General features: G+C 39.2%; 1 protein-coding gene across 2 annotated transcripts in view; it reads left to right on the forward strand.

The window, feature by feature from the left end:
* The window catches only part of elfn2b (extracellular leucine-rich repeat and fibronectin type III domain containing 2b), a 109,731-nt gene extending 99,064 nt beyond the window's left edge, over nucleotides 1–10,667 (forward strand). For both annotated transcript variants that reach the window (XM_023957625.2, XM_078951507.1), the window contains one exon: nucleotides 151–10,667. In XM_023957625.2, coding sequence (XP_023813393.1) covers nucleotides 151–2,649 — 2,499 coding nt within the window. In that variant the 3' untranslated portion in view covers nucleotides 2,650–10,667. The remainder of the gene's footprint in view (nucleotides 1–150) is intronic.
* The last annotated feature ends 4,638 nt before the right edge of the window (nucleotides 10,668–15,305 follow it).

The following is a 15,305-nucleotide window of genomic DNA, read 5'->3' on the forward strand; positions in this document are numbered from 1 at the left end:
TTAAGCTTTAAGCTTTACAGATAGGATGAGGATTATAAAAAGAAAATAGTTAAATTGGTAAAAAATAAATATTTATAAAAATAACCAAATGATGTTAATTTATTTTGCTATGCTTGTAAGTATCTAAATGCTATTTCTGTTTTTCATCAGGTCCTTCAGTTGGGCTACAACAAGTTGACCAACCTAACTGAGGGTATGATGAGAGGACTTGGGCGCCTTCAGTGTCTTTTCCTGCAGCACAACCTCATTGAGGTGATTGCCACCAATGCATTCTGGGAGTGCCCCAGCCTCAGCAGCATTGACTTGTCATCCAACAAACTTGCACGAATTGACCCCTCCACATTCACAGTTCTTAATCGACTAATGGTGTGTGAACTAGCAGCAAATCCATTTCACTGCGGTTGTGATCTCTACAGCTTCCTCACCTGGTTGGAGTTCTTTAACAACGTGTCACACACCTACGACCGCCTCCAGTGTGAGACACCGCGGGAAATGTTTGGCTACCCCTTACTCAGTCCCGTCGCGGCTGGCCATGCCATTCGGAATGCCAAAAACATACTGTACCATCACTGCCGAGACGGTGTGATGATTGCAGGCATGACGTCGCTACCCCCGGATCTGGAGGGCCCATCTGGGATTGGGTCAGACATGTTTGGTGGTGTGGGGCCCTACCACCAACCCACCACTTCCTCGTCATCAGCAGAAAACAACCTCAGCCCCAAAATCATACTCGAGCATGTCACGTTGTCATCAGCGTCTCTTGTTGTGAAGATTCCACGACCTTACAGTAAAATGTACATTCTGACGCAGTACAACCAAACGTTCGTTTCTGATGTGATGAATCTGAAGAACACAAAGGAGAGGATAACTCTCAACAAGCTAAAGCCTCACAACAATTACACCTTTTGTGTAGCATCCATCAGCAAATCTCAGCGGTATAACCACACCTGCCTCAATTTCACCACCAAAGGGCAAAGCCAGGATGTTCTCCCCTCCACCACTACTCACTACATCATGACCATTGTTGGCTGCCTTTTTGGGATGCTAATTGTTTTAGGAATTGTCTACTATTGTCTTCGTAAGAAGCGAATGCATGATGAAAAGAAGAAGTCCATCTGCGTTAAGAAAACTATTTTAGAAATGCGTTATGGCCCAGAGGTTGCGGCCGCCGTGGCAAATGATCCATCAGCCGTCCACAAGCTTCAGGAGCAATCCAGAGAACATCATCAGTATCAGCACCACCACGGCGGAAAACTGTCAACGTCCTCAAGCTCAGGAATGCTCCACTCGGCCAACACCACCTCCTCCAGGCTTTCATCAATCCCTCAAGTAGAAAAGATGGCGACCGCCTTCTCTGAAGCCCTGGCCACAAGCAAAGGAAACTACATGGATGTGAGAAGTGCAGGAGCTGGACGTGAGAGAATGGGAGATGGTGGACATGTTGGCATGAGAGGTGAGGATTTGAGAGATGAGGATGGGACTGACCCTGGAGAAGACTCTGATGATGACGGGCGTGGATCTGCCTCAGAGATCTCTACGATTGCGATGGAGGTGGACAAGGTGAACCAGATCATCAACAACTGCATCGATGCTCTGAAACTGGATGCAGCAGTTGCATCTTCAGGTGCTTCTGCTAATCACACAGGTTCCACCAGCCCCACTTCCCCCCCACCTACCAGCACATCTCTCACTCCCAGCCTGATTCCTTTGTCACCAGGAGTGACAGAGACATGTCAGGTCATTGCTGCAAACAAAATTCCTCCTCCTCCCCCACTCCCTGCCTTGAACACCCCGCTTTCTGAGCGACCAGGGATAAGCGGCGGTGGTTTTGTTGTTAGTCCCCCTTACAGGCACCCACCGCCAGCCAATGCTGCTCGTCCAGTTCAAAGGCAAATGAGTGCAGACGCAGCAGTGGTTATTGCAAATGCTGTCAAGAAGCAGAGCAGCACCACTTCTTGTGGCTCCACGGGTCGGGAAAGAGAACGTGGAACATCAAGAGTCTACAGCCTGGACGTTCCAGAACCAAGAAGTCCAGATGGTTGTAGTCAACAGCAGCAGCAGTACCCAGAACGGGCCAGTCCCGTGGGCTGCAGGGAACCCCTGGACAGGCTGCCCTTAGTGGGGACTGGGAGCTGTGGTGGAGGGGGTGGTGGTTGCGACAGTGGTGGTGTTGGTGCTCAGCATCAGGACAGCCAGAAGTCACACCACTACCATCAACAACAACAACAACAACTGCAGCAGCAGCAACAGCAGCAGCTGGAAGTGCAGCAGGACTACCACTGCTCGGAGCACCGCCACTCTGTCCCAGCTCTCTACTACCAAGGGTCCCACCAGGGCTCCCCAGCTCAGAGAGTTTCGTTCCTCAAACCCCTGACGCGTTCCCGCAGAGACGCAGCTTCCTATTCCCAGCTTTCGCCTGCTCGGCACCACTCCAGTTACTCTGGATACTCCTCTAGCCCGGAGTACTCCTCAGAGAGCTCGCTGAGGATCTGGGAGCGTTTTCGTCCATACCGGAAAGGCCCAAGAGAAGAGGCATGTTACGTGACAGCTGGAAACGCTCTTCGAAAAAAGGTGCAGTTCGCCAAAGGTGAGGACCTGCATGACATCCTTGACTATTGGAAGGGTGTATCTGCTCAGCAGAAGCTGTGACTGAGGACAAAAAGATGAGAATGGTTACAAAAGTTTGGGTACTTCCTTTTCTGATCAGCCTGTGGGCAACAGAGAGTACTTGAACACTGCAGGAAGAGAAAATGTTGGACAAAAATATGGCCTTTTATTTTCTTTCTTTCTTTTTGTGATTTTTTTTTTTTTTGGCATGCTAGGTATATAGGATATTGTGCTAAAAGATAGTACTGTGAAACTGTGCCTGGGATCAGAGAGTCATAACAATGTTTTTATTTCACACTTTATGGCAGCAGTTCTTTTGGAAATACTTCAGAACAAAGCCCAACTTTTACCCTGCAAAAAATGCGTAGGCATGTTCACATTTTTTTCTGCAATTATAATGTACTTAAATGTAAAAACATTGTATGATGGGCCTATAGGTGGATTGCCGAATGGATGATGGATACAGAAGTTCTAGATCATGGCCATGGGGTGGCTGTGGTGCAGAGGTAAAATGGTTGACCTCGGATACGAAGGTTCCAGGTTTGGTTCCTGTCTTCCCAGCCCTTGTTTTAAGTGTCCTTGGGCAAAACCCCACATAGCTCCTGGTGGTGCCACAGTGCGTGAAGTTGTGTGTACATGAGTGAAAGGGACTGGGCCTTCATTTACGCATATTAAAACTAGTATCTAACTTAGATTAAATTTTATCAAGTTTGAGGCATACATTAATGTAAATCTTTGCAGAAACTTTAAGTGAAAGCTTTTAAATATAGGATAACTGAGTCATTTTTCCATCGATGGGAGCATTTTAGCAGACAATGCAGTGAATGGTGTGGATAACGAGATGTTCTGTATTTCATAAGAGTACTGATCATGCTTAATCATTAAATTCATAAGAGACCACGCCCCAAACTGTCCAGTTAAAACAGCTACTGTGAGCCTCACTAGTTTCCAACACCCATAGGATATTTTGAGTTGTTTGTAGGGTAGAATTGTCTTTTAGGACCCACATTATTACCCTGTCACTTTACAGACTACCCCATAATTAGGAAATAGGAACAGAGTAGTTATAAAAGAAAAATAATCTAGATTTTCTGTATCTATTCCGGTATCCTTTAGTTTTTCCACCTCTTGGTCATATGTCCATACAGATGAAGGACGTACAGGGTAAAATGTGGCCTTTGTTCTCAAGAGTAACCCTTCTTTTTGTTCTTGTTAGCGTTTGTGGGTTTCATATTCTCTACAGGGAACAAATGCCAACAGTGTAATTAAGTACTCTTTCAAGTGATCCTACTGACCCGTTTAATTAGTGCCATGCTTCATCACAAGCTTTAAGGTTGTTTGATCCAAGATCTTTACTGTTGTATAACCTGCTTACATTTGTATGTATAAAAAATGGGTTAGGATGTGTCACGGTAAAACAAATAATAGTGAATAATTTAAGCATTTGGCAAATACAGTATGTGAGAATTTAGGACAGAAGAATGTGGATAATCCAAACAAAAAATGAGAAAACAGAGTTTTACAGGTTGTGGAGGATAAAATAAATCATGGAGGAGGTTAGGGTTGATGAGTAATATGATTTAAATCAGATTAAATTGTTTTACTTTGTGGAAAAATGTATAAAAAGGCCACTTTAACGGCTGTCCTGAATGGCATGTTCCTTTCTTCCAATTCATTTGTGGGAGAGAAAAAAAGTACAGAGCAATCAAATAACCCCTTTAGCTCACAGTTAATGTTTTTAACTTGATAATGTTGCTGCAGAGCTGATTTTATCTTATCTCTAAATGTAAAGAATATTAACTTTTGATGAAGTTTGTTGAGGGGTTTTTATCAATAAGAATTGCAGAAGCTAAACTACTACTGGCAGTTACATTTACTTTATCTAGCTTAAAATCTTGTAGTTCATAAATATTGAGCTCTTTCACTCATCTGTTTCATAGTTATTTATATTGATTTTAAAGAATATGTTGAAAAATGACTACATCCTAACTCTACAGATAAAATCTACAAGAAAAACCTTGCATTTGTGTCTCAGACAGTGGAATCATTTCACGCCACTGCTTCTCATAAATTGTCATCCTGCCTGTTTTATATATATTTATTCAACTCTTTGCAAAGGGTCACAGGTCTTAATAATGTTTTCATCCAACTTTTTTTTTGCACGAAATTATTTCTCAGCTCAACCATAGGGTGATACATGTTACACCCCCCCCCCCCTGCTGCAGAGGTTGCACATCATTTTCATCCTGTACTATTAAACAAAATAGGGCACAGTGGGAGGGGACTCTTCTGATTACTGCCAGTGTGTCTGTTATGTAATGGAAATGAATGCCGTCGTTGTCTAAAACTGAGAACTTAATTAACCAACGTGTGACAGGCATGTCCGCTTGCACTTTATGCCTCATGATTATGTTTGTGGTACACAATGGTCGTTGTAAGCGGGTGTTGGCATGCCTTGTCAGAATATATTCTGTATGCCCTTAAACTGACTTAAAATTATACTCGTCCATCTCTGATTGTCTGAGTACTGGAATACTAATGGCATGTACAAATGTACATATGTCAAACATGTTCATTATTTTAGTGTTTTTGTTTTTAATGCAGATTACAATTGTGAGGTCGAAGGTTACCTACTTGTCTTTAATGATAGTTAACTGTAGACAAATCTGCCATCATCAGAAATATACTGCCCTTAAAATGTGAACTAGTGTCCTTTGCTGTACATTTTTGTCCGTTTCATTTCAGAAACCCTTTTCCCAATACCTTCCCTGCTCCCAGGGGTCCCATAAAACAAGAGTGTGGTATGAGCAGGTCGTTAAGTCAAATTTGCTGTGTAAGCATTCATGCAAGCTGGTTTGCCAACAACATTTACCAAATTTACTTTTCTCTTTGACACAGAGTCATTGTAAAGGTTCTTTTTATTTATTTATTTTTTTAAGGTTTTTGTGTGCTATTGAATATTCTGGATGAATGCATTTTTGAGGAGAAAATATGCAAAACAATGTTAAAGTCCATTCTAATAGATGCATCATTTACTTTGCATTTGTTTTAAAAAACACATTTGTCCCTTTTGTTTTGATTCTAGTTAAATCTATGAGTGGGGACGATAATGCTTAGAGGTTACGTCTCTTGGATTCAGTGTTCAGTTGTCGCATCCACATTCAGTTAAAGTCATTGCTGGAACATCTACTGTGTCTGAACATTTTTCTTTGGTGCTTTTTATCCTAAATATAGGAAGTATGACTCCTTTTTTTTTATAAATGAATGAAATCCACCATAACCAAAGCAAATATTGTATATTGCTGTTATGCTTACATAGCATTTTAATCCCTGGGATGAAAACATGTTACACTCAACTTCCCACTCTCTTGACTGCCACAGCCCGTTTACAGAAAGGACACTGAACGGAAGAAGTGGAAAAGCAAACATTCAGGAATAAAAGAATGGTCATTATTTTAGCAACCATTCACATCCATTAAGTTAAAGTATAAAAAAATCTGTTTGTTTATAAACCCTATTGACTTTTAATGTCATAAATTTTCTATTTTTATTTACATGTATGATGTATTTTCAGGAAATAAACTTTCAGGTGATAAAGGTGCAATTGCTCTTCTGCTCAGATTTCATTCCTTTCAATTGAAAGCAATGCTTGGAATAATGTAGATTGAGGCAAAACGAATTATATTTCATATAATTTTTAGTAATATAGATAAAATATAAAGCAATGCAAAACAAAGAGTGAAGGGAGCTAAATTCAATCATCACCTGTTTTCTGTTAACAGCAGGAAACTAATTGGTTCTCAGCTTTTTTTGTGTGCACATAATAGTATATCTTTGTTTTTCAAATCAGCTCCTCTATAAACTGTCATTGGAATATGACACACAAAACAATCAGTTAAGTAAATCCTCGAAGCATTAGCAATAAGATTATGTAAACATAGCCCACAAAACAAACTTTAAAAAAAAGAAAGGAGGAAAAAAAATTGTCTTCATTTTCAGCAGGCTGTTTCCCAGCATCCCTGGAGGGGGGCTTGGTTGAAGATGGATGGTCCTTTGCACAGCACCATCCCTATTGTTTGTCTGAGACACAGGAAAGCAAGATCTGAGAAAGCCGACCACTGTGCAATTAATGTTTAATCCCTCTATAAAAAAAAAATAATAAAAAAACTAGCTTCTTTATGTGGCTTCACTGCAAAGAAAACAATCCCCAGACATGCTTCCATTTCTAGTCCGCTGATGCTTATTGTTGCCCTTTAACGACAACATGCAGGTTGTGTTATTCACCAAGTAGACGATTTGAATTATTTTTTTCTAAGGAATGCATTAGGTAGCGATGTGGGGATTTGTGGGGCTGCTAAGCTGCAGGCGTGAGGCATCTGTGGGCCCTTGTCTGCATTGGTGGATTGAGGGCCCAGATCTGGATAGGCTCCTCTTTACTGTCATTCTTTGCTAGTCTCTCGTGAAGACTGTGAGAATAGCTCTAAACTGACGTTTTTTCTTTCGTTGCTCTCTCAAGGGATTGTTGCAACATTTTTTTTTTGACAACATATCTTTCCAGCCTTTAGGCAGATTTTGCTTTTAAAGAAAAAGGACTGACGTATTATGTAAAAAAATAGGCAAAGCTTTAAAAAGACAAATCAGTCTTTTTAAAGCTTTGCCTATTTTTAGCTTTAACTGATCAGCTAAAGCTTTAAGAAGTGTAGTTTGAGTTGACAGCAGCAGAATAAATCTATGTTCACACCAGCCTCTGCAATGTGGACACTTCCGGTGAAAAGTCAATTTAAACGCATGTCGAGCTTCTGCATTCAAAACTCCTGCTCCCGCACAGCTGCGCAAGTTTCTACAACCATTTTTTGGGCTCTACGTGCAGCCATTCAGTTAAACCAATAGGAGACTCTGATTCGGTAGTGACGCACGGATGGTATCTTTTTTCGTTCATGGAAGTGCCAACCATTTGAAAATCCATCATGGGGGAGAAATTACTAACTGTTGGAATTAAATTACACAAAATCTTTTTCGGAATAGAGCTGTGAAAGAAAAGGCCGGGAGTGAGATAAAACGGATTAGCACCGCTATGACATTTCGCACCAAGCCTCTTCCAACTATAGGTGGCGGACATGCACTAGTATACAAAAAAAAAGAAGAAGAAGAAGCCCCTCCCATCTCTTCCAGTGTGAACACTATAAGCTAAATGTGAGTCACATGCCTGGTGTAAATGTAGCACAACAGATATTACTACTACCACTGTTGGTGCTTTTTTCTTTCCCATTTTAATGATTTTAGAGCTTATATGGTACAATAAAATCAGACATGGTGTGTGCTTATTGGATATTCTAGCAAATTTGAAAAAATGAAATTGCAACCTTTATCCAAAATCTAACCATTAAGGATGAAACTGAAAACAAAAAGAAAAAATCTAAATTTACACAAAAACGAAGTCATTATGGGGATAAATTTCTGGGTTAGATGCCTTGACTAGTTATGATTTCTGAGCAGAAGAGCATTGAATCATTGTTTGATTGAGCCAAGTTGAGAAGGGGTTTGCCACCTGGTTGAATCCAGTTTCCAAAGACGGGACAACGGACTTCAATCTGTGAAATATCTGTGAATTTTGTAAATTAAATGAGAGGGGAAAAAGTACTATTAAGACTAAAAATGCTTCAATGGATGTTTTATACTTGATATATCTGTGTACTTCTCTATTTTTAGTTGGTTGTTTGTCTCTTTGTTTGTTTTTGGTTGGGTGGGGGTGTTAACTGGGAATGGAGGGTCTGACTTTTTAGTACTTTCAGTCATATACCATATGTTATACAGGTTTAAGAACAGAGAAAGCTAAAATTAGTGTACAGTAAAAAAAAAAAAAAAAGAGGCGTTGTTATATTTGCATGACTCCCTGTATTTTTTGAAAGATGAAAATATGTTGTTGTGTAAAATGAGTGGACATTCATTGAAAACTAAAATACCAGGGGCTGAATTTGCAGTCTCTTCAAGTAAATTCCATTTGAACATCAAGGTTTTTGCTCTTTCTTTCTCTCTGTACTCTGATGACGCTTACTTTCTTGCCAGCTGTGTGTTGTTGTTTTTTTCTTTCTCTGCTTTTCTGTCACATCCTGATACTGCAGTTTTGCGCTGCTCTTCTCGCCGCAGCCGGCGGTAAAATGTGGTGCAAAAAAAGGGGCCGAATGTTTGAAGCTGGTGGTGGCTTACATCTCCTTTCATACAAGTTTACATAGATTATATTACGTGACAGATGCAAGAAGCTGCTATCATGGCTCAAGGCGGCCCCAAACCACAGCTTGTGCAGTCACTTCCGTTTGATTAAAATCACATAATGACATCTAAGGAGAAGCGGGCTTAGACTCAGCTGCCAATCTCGACTTGCGAAATTCTAATCTATCAATCAGTTTGAGGTCTGCTGCAAATGAATGCAGCAAAAGCTGCAATCCTCTCAGTTTCCAGCCACTTGCTGTTAGCTAAGTGAGCGATTGTCATTCATCCTCCTCTTGTCTAACAACCTGCTGGCTTTTTACCCTCGACTAAATTCACCTCATTTGCTGCCCCTTCTAAACGAGTCTTTTTATCATGTCTTTCAATCCACTCTTGTCACATTAAATCGTACTGAGCTGGAAACGCCAGTGTTGTCGAAATTATGTCATATAAGGGCACATTAAGAGAGACAAAAGTCAGAGATACGTTCGACAACAGCTCCGTTAGTGTATTAACAAAACTCTCAACCTTGTTATTAACACGTAAAAAACACAGTCCGACACCGCTAAACGTTAGCCGTGATTTTGACAAAGCTTCGTGTACTTCTCAAATTCGCGTCAACATCAGTAAGAACAACCAGAAATAATCCACATTGTAGGCTATAGGCCCTTCGAATTGTTGTTTTTGGAAAAAAATTAAGGCGTGTAAGTGCGCCTCATGCGGAGAATATGGTAAAAGGAAAGTCAAATATAGAGAGAATTAAAAATGAACATTGACCCAATAGAGGCGACCAAATTTATTCAAGACAACTGAAAAATTAAACCAGGTTCACAACATATTTATCCCCTTTTTGACTGACGCATGACTTTTTGCATTTGCGGGTTCATAAAACAAGCCTCAAGACAAAGTCGTGATTAATTTGGCTGTGATAATTCTCTGACTTCCCAAATAAGTTATTTGTGGTTCAGGCTTTTTCCAAAGCTGAAGGATGTCTCCTTTGTCACTTACAAAGAAAAAATAAAATGTATTAACCTCTGAGCAAGGTCAGTTCATCATGCTGTCAACATAGCTGTGCTATAAAAAACAACTAGTCTTTAAATTTCTCTTTAAAAATTGCCCTTTCATCAGATAAAGCAAACATAACATATCTAGCTCTGCAGACTAATCTTTAATTTAGAGGTTTTGGGTCTCCAGGGGTAAAGAACGTTGTAAAAGTCCCATAGCATCAGATCTACATGCCTTTGAGGGTTTGAGGCCTGTCAGTTAAGTCACTGGTAATATTTTCTGCCCTCTTAAGTAAGTGGTTGGGACATCATTGCTATTCTTAAAGCTAAGTCTAATTCTTTGTTAGTTTTAGAGCTTGATGATGGGTTTTCAAACCAGAGAGCTTGGCAGAATGGTTGCACTTTTTTTTAAAGTGGCACCAAGAAGGGGGACGTACTGAAGTAATACGATTACTGGCTGATTTAATCATATGCTAATTTTGTCTTAGCTTGGCAGCAACAAAATAATTCATCATTTATGTTGATCTCATACAATGCAGAAACATCATGTGACAAGTTTGTATCTGTGAAAACAGCTGGAACGATCACTGCTGCGTGAAATCCAATGTGCTGCAGTTGTGTTTTCTTCAGATGGAAATGGACTTGGCCCTCTGGTTTCATCACGGTCACACGTGAGTCCAAAAGTTGAAAAACAAAAAAAGAGGTTCGGATGGGTGCAGACAAATCCTGGCTCCCTGCTTTTCTCTCTCAGCCGGTTGCTTTTGCTGACATGTTTCAGTTTGGGTTTTCTGTACAAAAGATCAATTTATATATTTGCAATACATTTTTTAATAAACATCACAAAAATGACCTGCTTGAGATGTCTGTATTCACTGTCTTTGATGATAAACAGTAAAACTGAATTCAAAAAAAGGTGAGAAGACATTATCTGTGCAGGCTGATCCACAGCTCAGGACATGCAGGTAAAGAGTCCTGAGAAATACATCACATCCCTTCCCCTTTAGACAAACACAAGTCAATGAAAGGGGAAAAACAAAGGATGATGACAACCGTCTTCCAGGATTGACCAGAATTCCCTGCAGCTGTGAGATTTGCTGATACGATTCTTGGATGCTTTGAAAAACAAAATTATTTATTATGAGTATAAAAAGGATTTTTGAAAAGCAAGAACAACTAAATCATAGATTGATATTTGCTTTGTTATAAAATAGTCATCATTTAGTGGTCACAAGGTACAACAATATCTTTAATTTGCAGGAAAACAACTAACAAGCATCTGGAAGGTACTCTTTTTTTTTTTTTTTACACATTTTATCCATTTTTTTCTTGACCAAAGGTTTCTGCAAAATTAACCCCGTATGACCATTTGTATCATGTTTGATACATGCAGTATTTCATCATAACTTTCCTTAAATCCTATGATAGCATGGTCCATGTTTTCTGTGTGCTATCATTCCACTAGGGGCAGTATAACGGCTTTTTTCTGTTCATTTCAAGATGACTACTTTAATATAATCTTTAAAAAATGTCTTTGTAGATTTTTTCTAAAGGTTTAAAGAACATCCTAATTACAAAGTGATTGAGTTTTTTATGTGGTTAAACATAGAAGTTTTTTTTAATGCAAAAATGAAATCAGGAACAACTTTACCATTAAATTAAAAACCAATAGTTCTGAATGCACACTGATTATTGAATTTTCTTTCTTTCTTGACATTTCTGAGTGTGTTCATATAAAACGGTTATTAAAACATCTTATTGGTTAAGTATGGAAACGTATTGCATTCAACTATTTTTTTTCATGAATTAAAAAAAAACAGAAAAAAATTTGGTGATCTTCATTCAAATAATTCCAGTAATTTCTGTTGTAATATTTTTAAAAAGTGCAAAAGCTATTGTGGATCATGAAAACTCTGAGATGAGCTGCAATAAAAAGTTGAAAAGCCACAATGTGTCTTAAAAACACAAAATCTGTTTTGTTTATGTGCTCCTCACAGTATCACCAGTCTATTCTTACTTTATCCGCTAATATTACAGAGCAAAACGTTAGGGAAGTCTTAAAAATTGACCAGTATTAACTGTTTATTTATTTTGATTGTAAGTCAATCCAGAAAACAATATTGGGCACAAAACGGTTTCTGGGTGACCTGCTACATGCTCGCGTTGTGGATGTGGGCAGCTTGGTCAACTTTTCTAAAAAAAAAAACAGATTTTGCTGTAATGACTTTTAGGACTACAACAGTTGTAGTTATAAAGCTATAAGATATTGGGACGTACCTACAAAGTGCTTCAGTCTGAGAGAAAGAATGGTGATATTGGGGATTTTTATGGAGTTCTTCTGATGTTTTTGAGAATATTTATGGTGAGTTATTCAGAAACCGCCATTGTTTGTCTGGGGCGTTTGTCTGCAGCTTCACATCAAGGCAAACTCCGGCTGTAACTCATGTTCTGCATCTCCACAGAGAAAATAGTTCATACTGGTCAATCGAACTACATTCAGCATTTTGCTTTGTAATATTTGTGGATAAAATAAGTAAGAAGAAAAAAAACGACCGCCGATTTTGTGACGAGCACATAAACATAACAGATGATGTCTATGACAGACAGATTTTGACTTTTTAACTTTTAGTTGCAGCTCATCTCTTAGTTTTCATGAGCAGACGAAGTTAGAGCCCAGCCTGTTTGGAGTTATTTGCTTTTGCAGTTCTTCAAAATATCAGAACAAAAATCACGGAAAGGATTTGAACGAAGATCCCGTTTTTTTATTTTTGTTTTATTTAAATACACAGTAAAACTTTAGAAGGCAATACGCATCCATAGTGATGTCAACAATCCTTAACAATTTGTTTGACATATTTTTAGGCTATATTTATATAGTTTCTCACAAGTATAATTTGATTAACTTTCTTTTTGTGTGTGCGTGCCTAAAAACTGCTAAACAATTCTTCAAAGAAAACTGAATCATAGGTTATCGAACAATAATTTGTTTTTACAACCTCAGCTGAAATCTGTGTAATTATGAAATCATTTTCTGAGTATTAATCTTTGGGAGGAAAAAACTACGACGGAGTTTTAGGGCCACGGTGAGGAAAAAAAATTCTGGCCAACATGACGAGATTAAAGTCGTCATGTCGACTTTAATCTCGTCATGACGAGAAAAAACTCGACACAAAGTTTCGAGAAAAAACTCGTCCTGTCGAGATAAAAGTCGAAATAAAGTTTCGAGATTAAAGTCGCAATGTTGCGCGAGAGAAGTGAAGCTGAGTCTTTCAGGAATATTCAGTGTTATGGCTAACGTTAGTGAGCTAGTGGCTTTGTATTTAAGAGTTTACGACAGAGTTTTATGGCCACCAAAAAAAGAAATTTTATTAGGAGATAAAAACTCGTAAATTTACGGGTAAAAATGTCATAGATTAACAAGGAGAAAACCCCGAAGTTGTCTGTTTATCGGAGCATCGCTTGAAGATGAAATATGTGGAGCCTTTTGTGAAGCTTTATTTCCGGATTATAGGTTTAAAACAAAGTGATTCTGAGTCTTTTGGCGACTCAAAATCAGATTATTTTCCGTGTAGTAGTCTTTCCGGGGTTCGGTGTCGGTAAAGCGGACTTTCATACGTAAAATAAGGAGCTCAGAGACACGTTTGGGTGTAGAGGATCGCTGCAGCCTTTATTCTCCTTTTCATTCACATAACCTGAAGTTCATCTGTCACATTACGTCATGAATCTGTCATCCGATCACCAATGCGGAAGTAAACAGTGTTTTTTTTTTTCAAACTTTATTGAATGTAAAAAATCAATACAAAACAATTTTACATACGCCCCCTCCTGCAGATGAAGCGACCCGTTTGATCTTTAAAAAACAAAGATGAATGAAAATAGTCCTATATATTAGCATTACAACGTTGAAAAAGGCAAAAAGTGCTTCTCCTCCTCAGACGGAAGCATCACACAAACATAGAGATCTTGTCTTTGGTGGAGGAAGAAAGGATTCAAGCAAACAGCTGCAGGGACACCCGATGACGGCTTCATCGGGCTGCAGTGATCCTGCAAACCAACCATCAATAAATAAAACTTTAATAACTTAATAGCTTCCAGACATCTGGGACGTTATCAATAAACATTCAGCTCGCCTGTTCAACAAAGTTTAGTCGGTCTGCTCTGCTGCTGCGCGGCGTTCACCTGCTGCTCTGCGTGCTGCTCACTTCCACAATACTCTCGTGAGTTTTTTTCGCTCGCGCGCAACATTGCGACTTTAATCTCGAAACTTTATTTCGACTTTAATCTCGACAAGACGAGTTTTTTTCTCGAAACTTTGTGTCGAGTTTTTTCTCGTCATGACGAGATTAAAGTCGACATGACGACTTTAATCTCGTCATGTTGGCCAGAATTTTTTTTCCTCCCCGTGGCCCTAAAACTCCGTCGTAAACAATAAAAGTTCAGTAAGAGTATTTTTTTCTGGTACTGAAATATATGAATTCAGCCACATATTTTGTAGAGACGTTTACTGTTATGTTTTCTTCAGATGGACATGCCCCTCAGGTTTCAAACCTAAGAACCTAAGAAATTAAGATAAATTAATTAAGGGAACAGTTTAAATAAATGCGCCCAGGAAAGAAGCACATTTTGATTTGATTTGAAATGATTTATTTCAAGCAATCAAAGCAAGAATAATGCACAAAAAAATACCATCAGCAGTTATACACACATACAAAGACATATTAAACTTAGGATAAATAGACATTAAATTAGCTTGAAAGGGAGAGGAAGGAAGTGAATTTATATAATCCCACCCCTATTCTGCTGTACCATTATCATTATCCAGTTCATTATCAGAGAGAGACCTCCTTCTAATGGAGGCATGGTGTGACTGACGTGACCCACCTGAGCTTCATCTGCTGGTTTCAAGAGCCGGACCTTCAGCTAGAATGACTGAACTGCATGAGAATTATTCAGGTGAGTGCCTGGGGTTTACTACTCAAGAGAGACAAGATGACCCTTACTACCCACCCCCCAAAAAATAAAAGAAAAAAAATGTCAGAAATGTTGTAAACATCCCTTTTGGGATTTTCTCCCAGCATTTTTCTCCATACATATAGTCTCATTGGTGTATGTGTGAACGTCCAGCTCTTTGTCATGTTTGTGTGACGGTGTGAGGGACTGATGCACTGTGGGCTCCAGCCCTCTGACCCTGAACAGGATGACGTGGGGATAAAAATATAGATGGATGGACCTGATTATGCAGCCTTCTGCTCCCCACACATATTTATGGGGATTGGTGAATCTTCCCCTGCTAAGCATTCAGACGGTGGAAGACTGTTGCAGATTCGGGGGTTAGCTCTTCCATATAGCACAAAACAGAGCAGAAAGAAGAGCACAGGGCCCTGTGAATGCACAATGAACAGACATGTACAAAAAATACTGATTTGCAGATAGAGAGGCTGACCCTACAATTCTGTTTTATTATCATTTCTGAAGTAAATGTATCGACTT

This window comes from Oryzias latipes, chromosome 8, assembly GCF_053564925.1.
Source record: "Oryzias latipes strain Hd-rR chromosome 8, Olatipes_Hd-rR_3.1".
NCBI lineage: Eukaryota > Metazoa > Chordata > Actinopteri > Beloniformes > Adrianichthyidae > Oryzias > Oryzias latipes.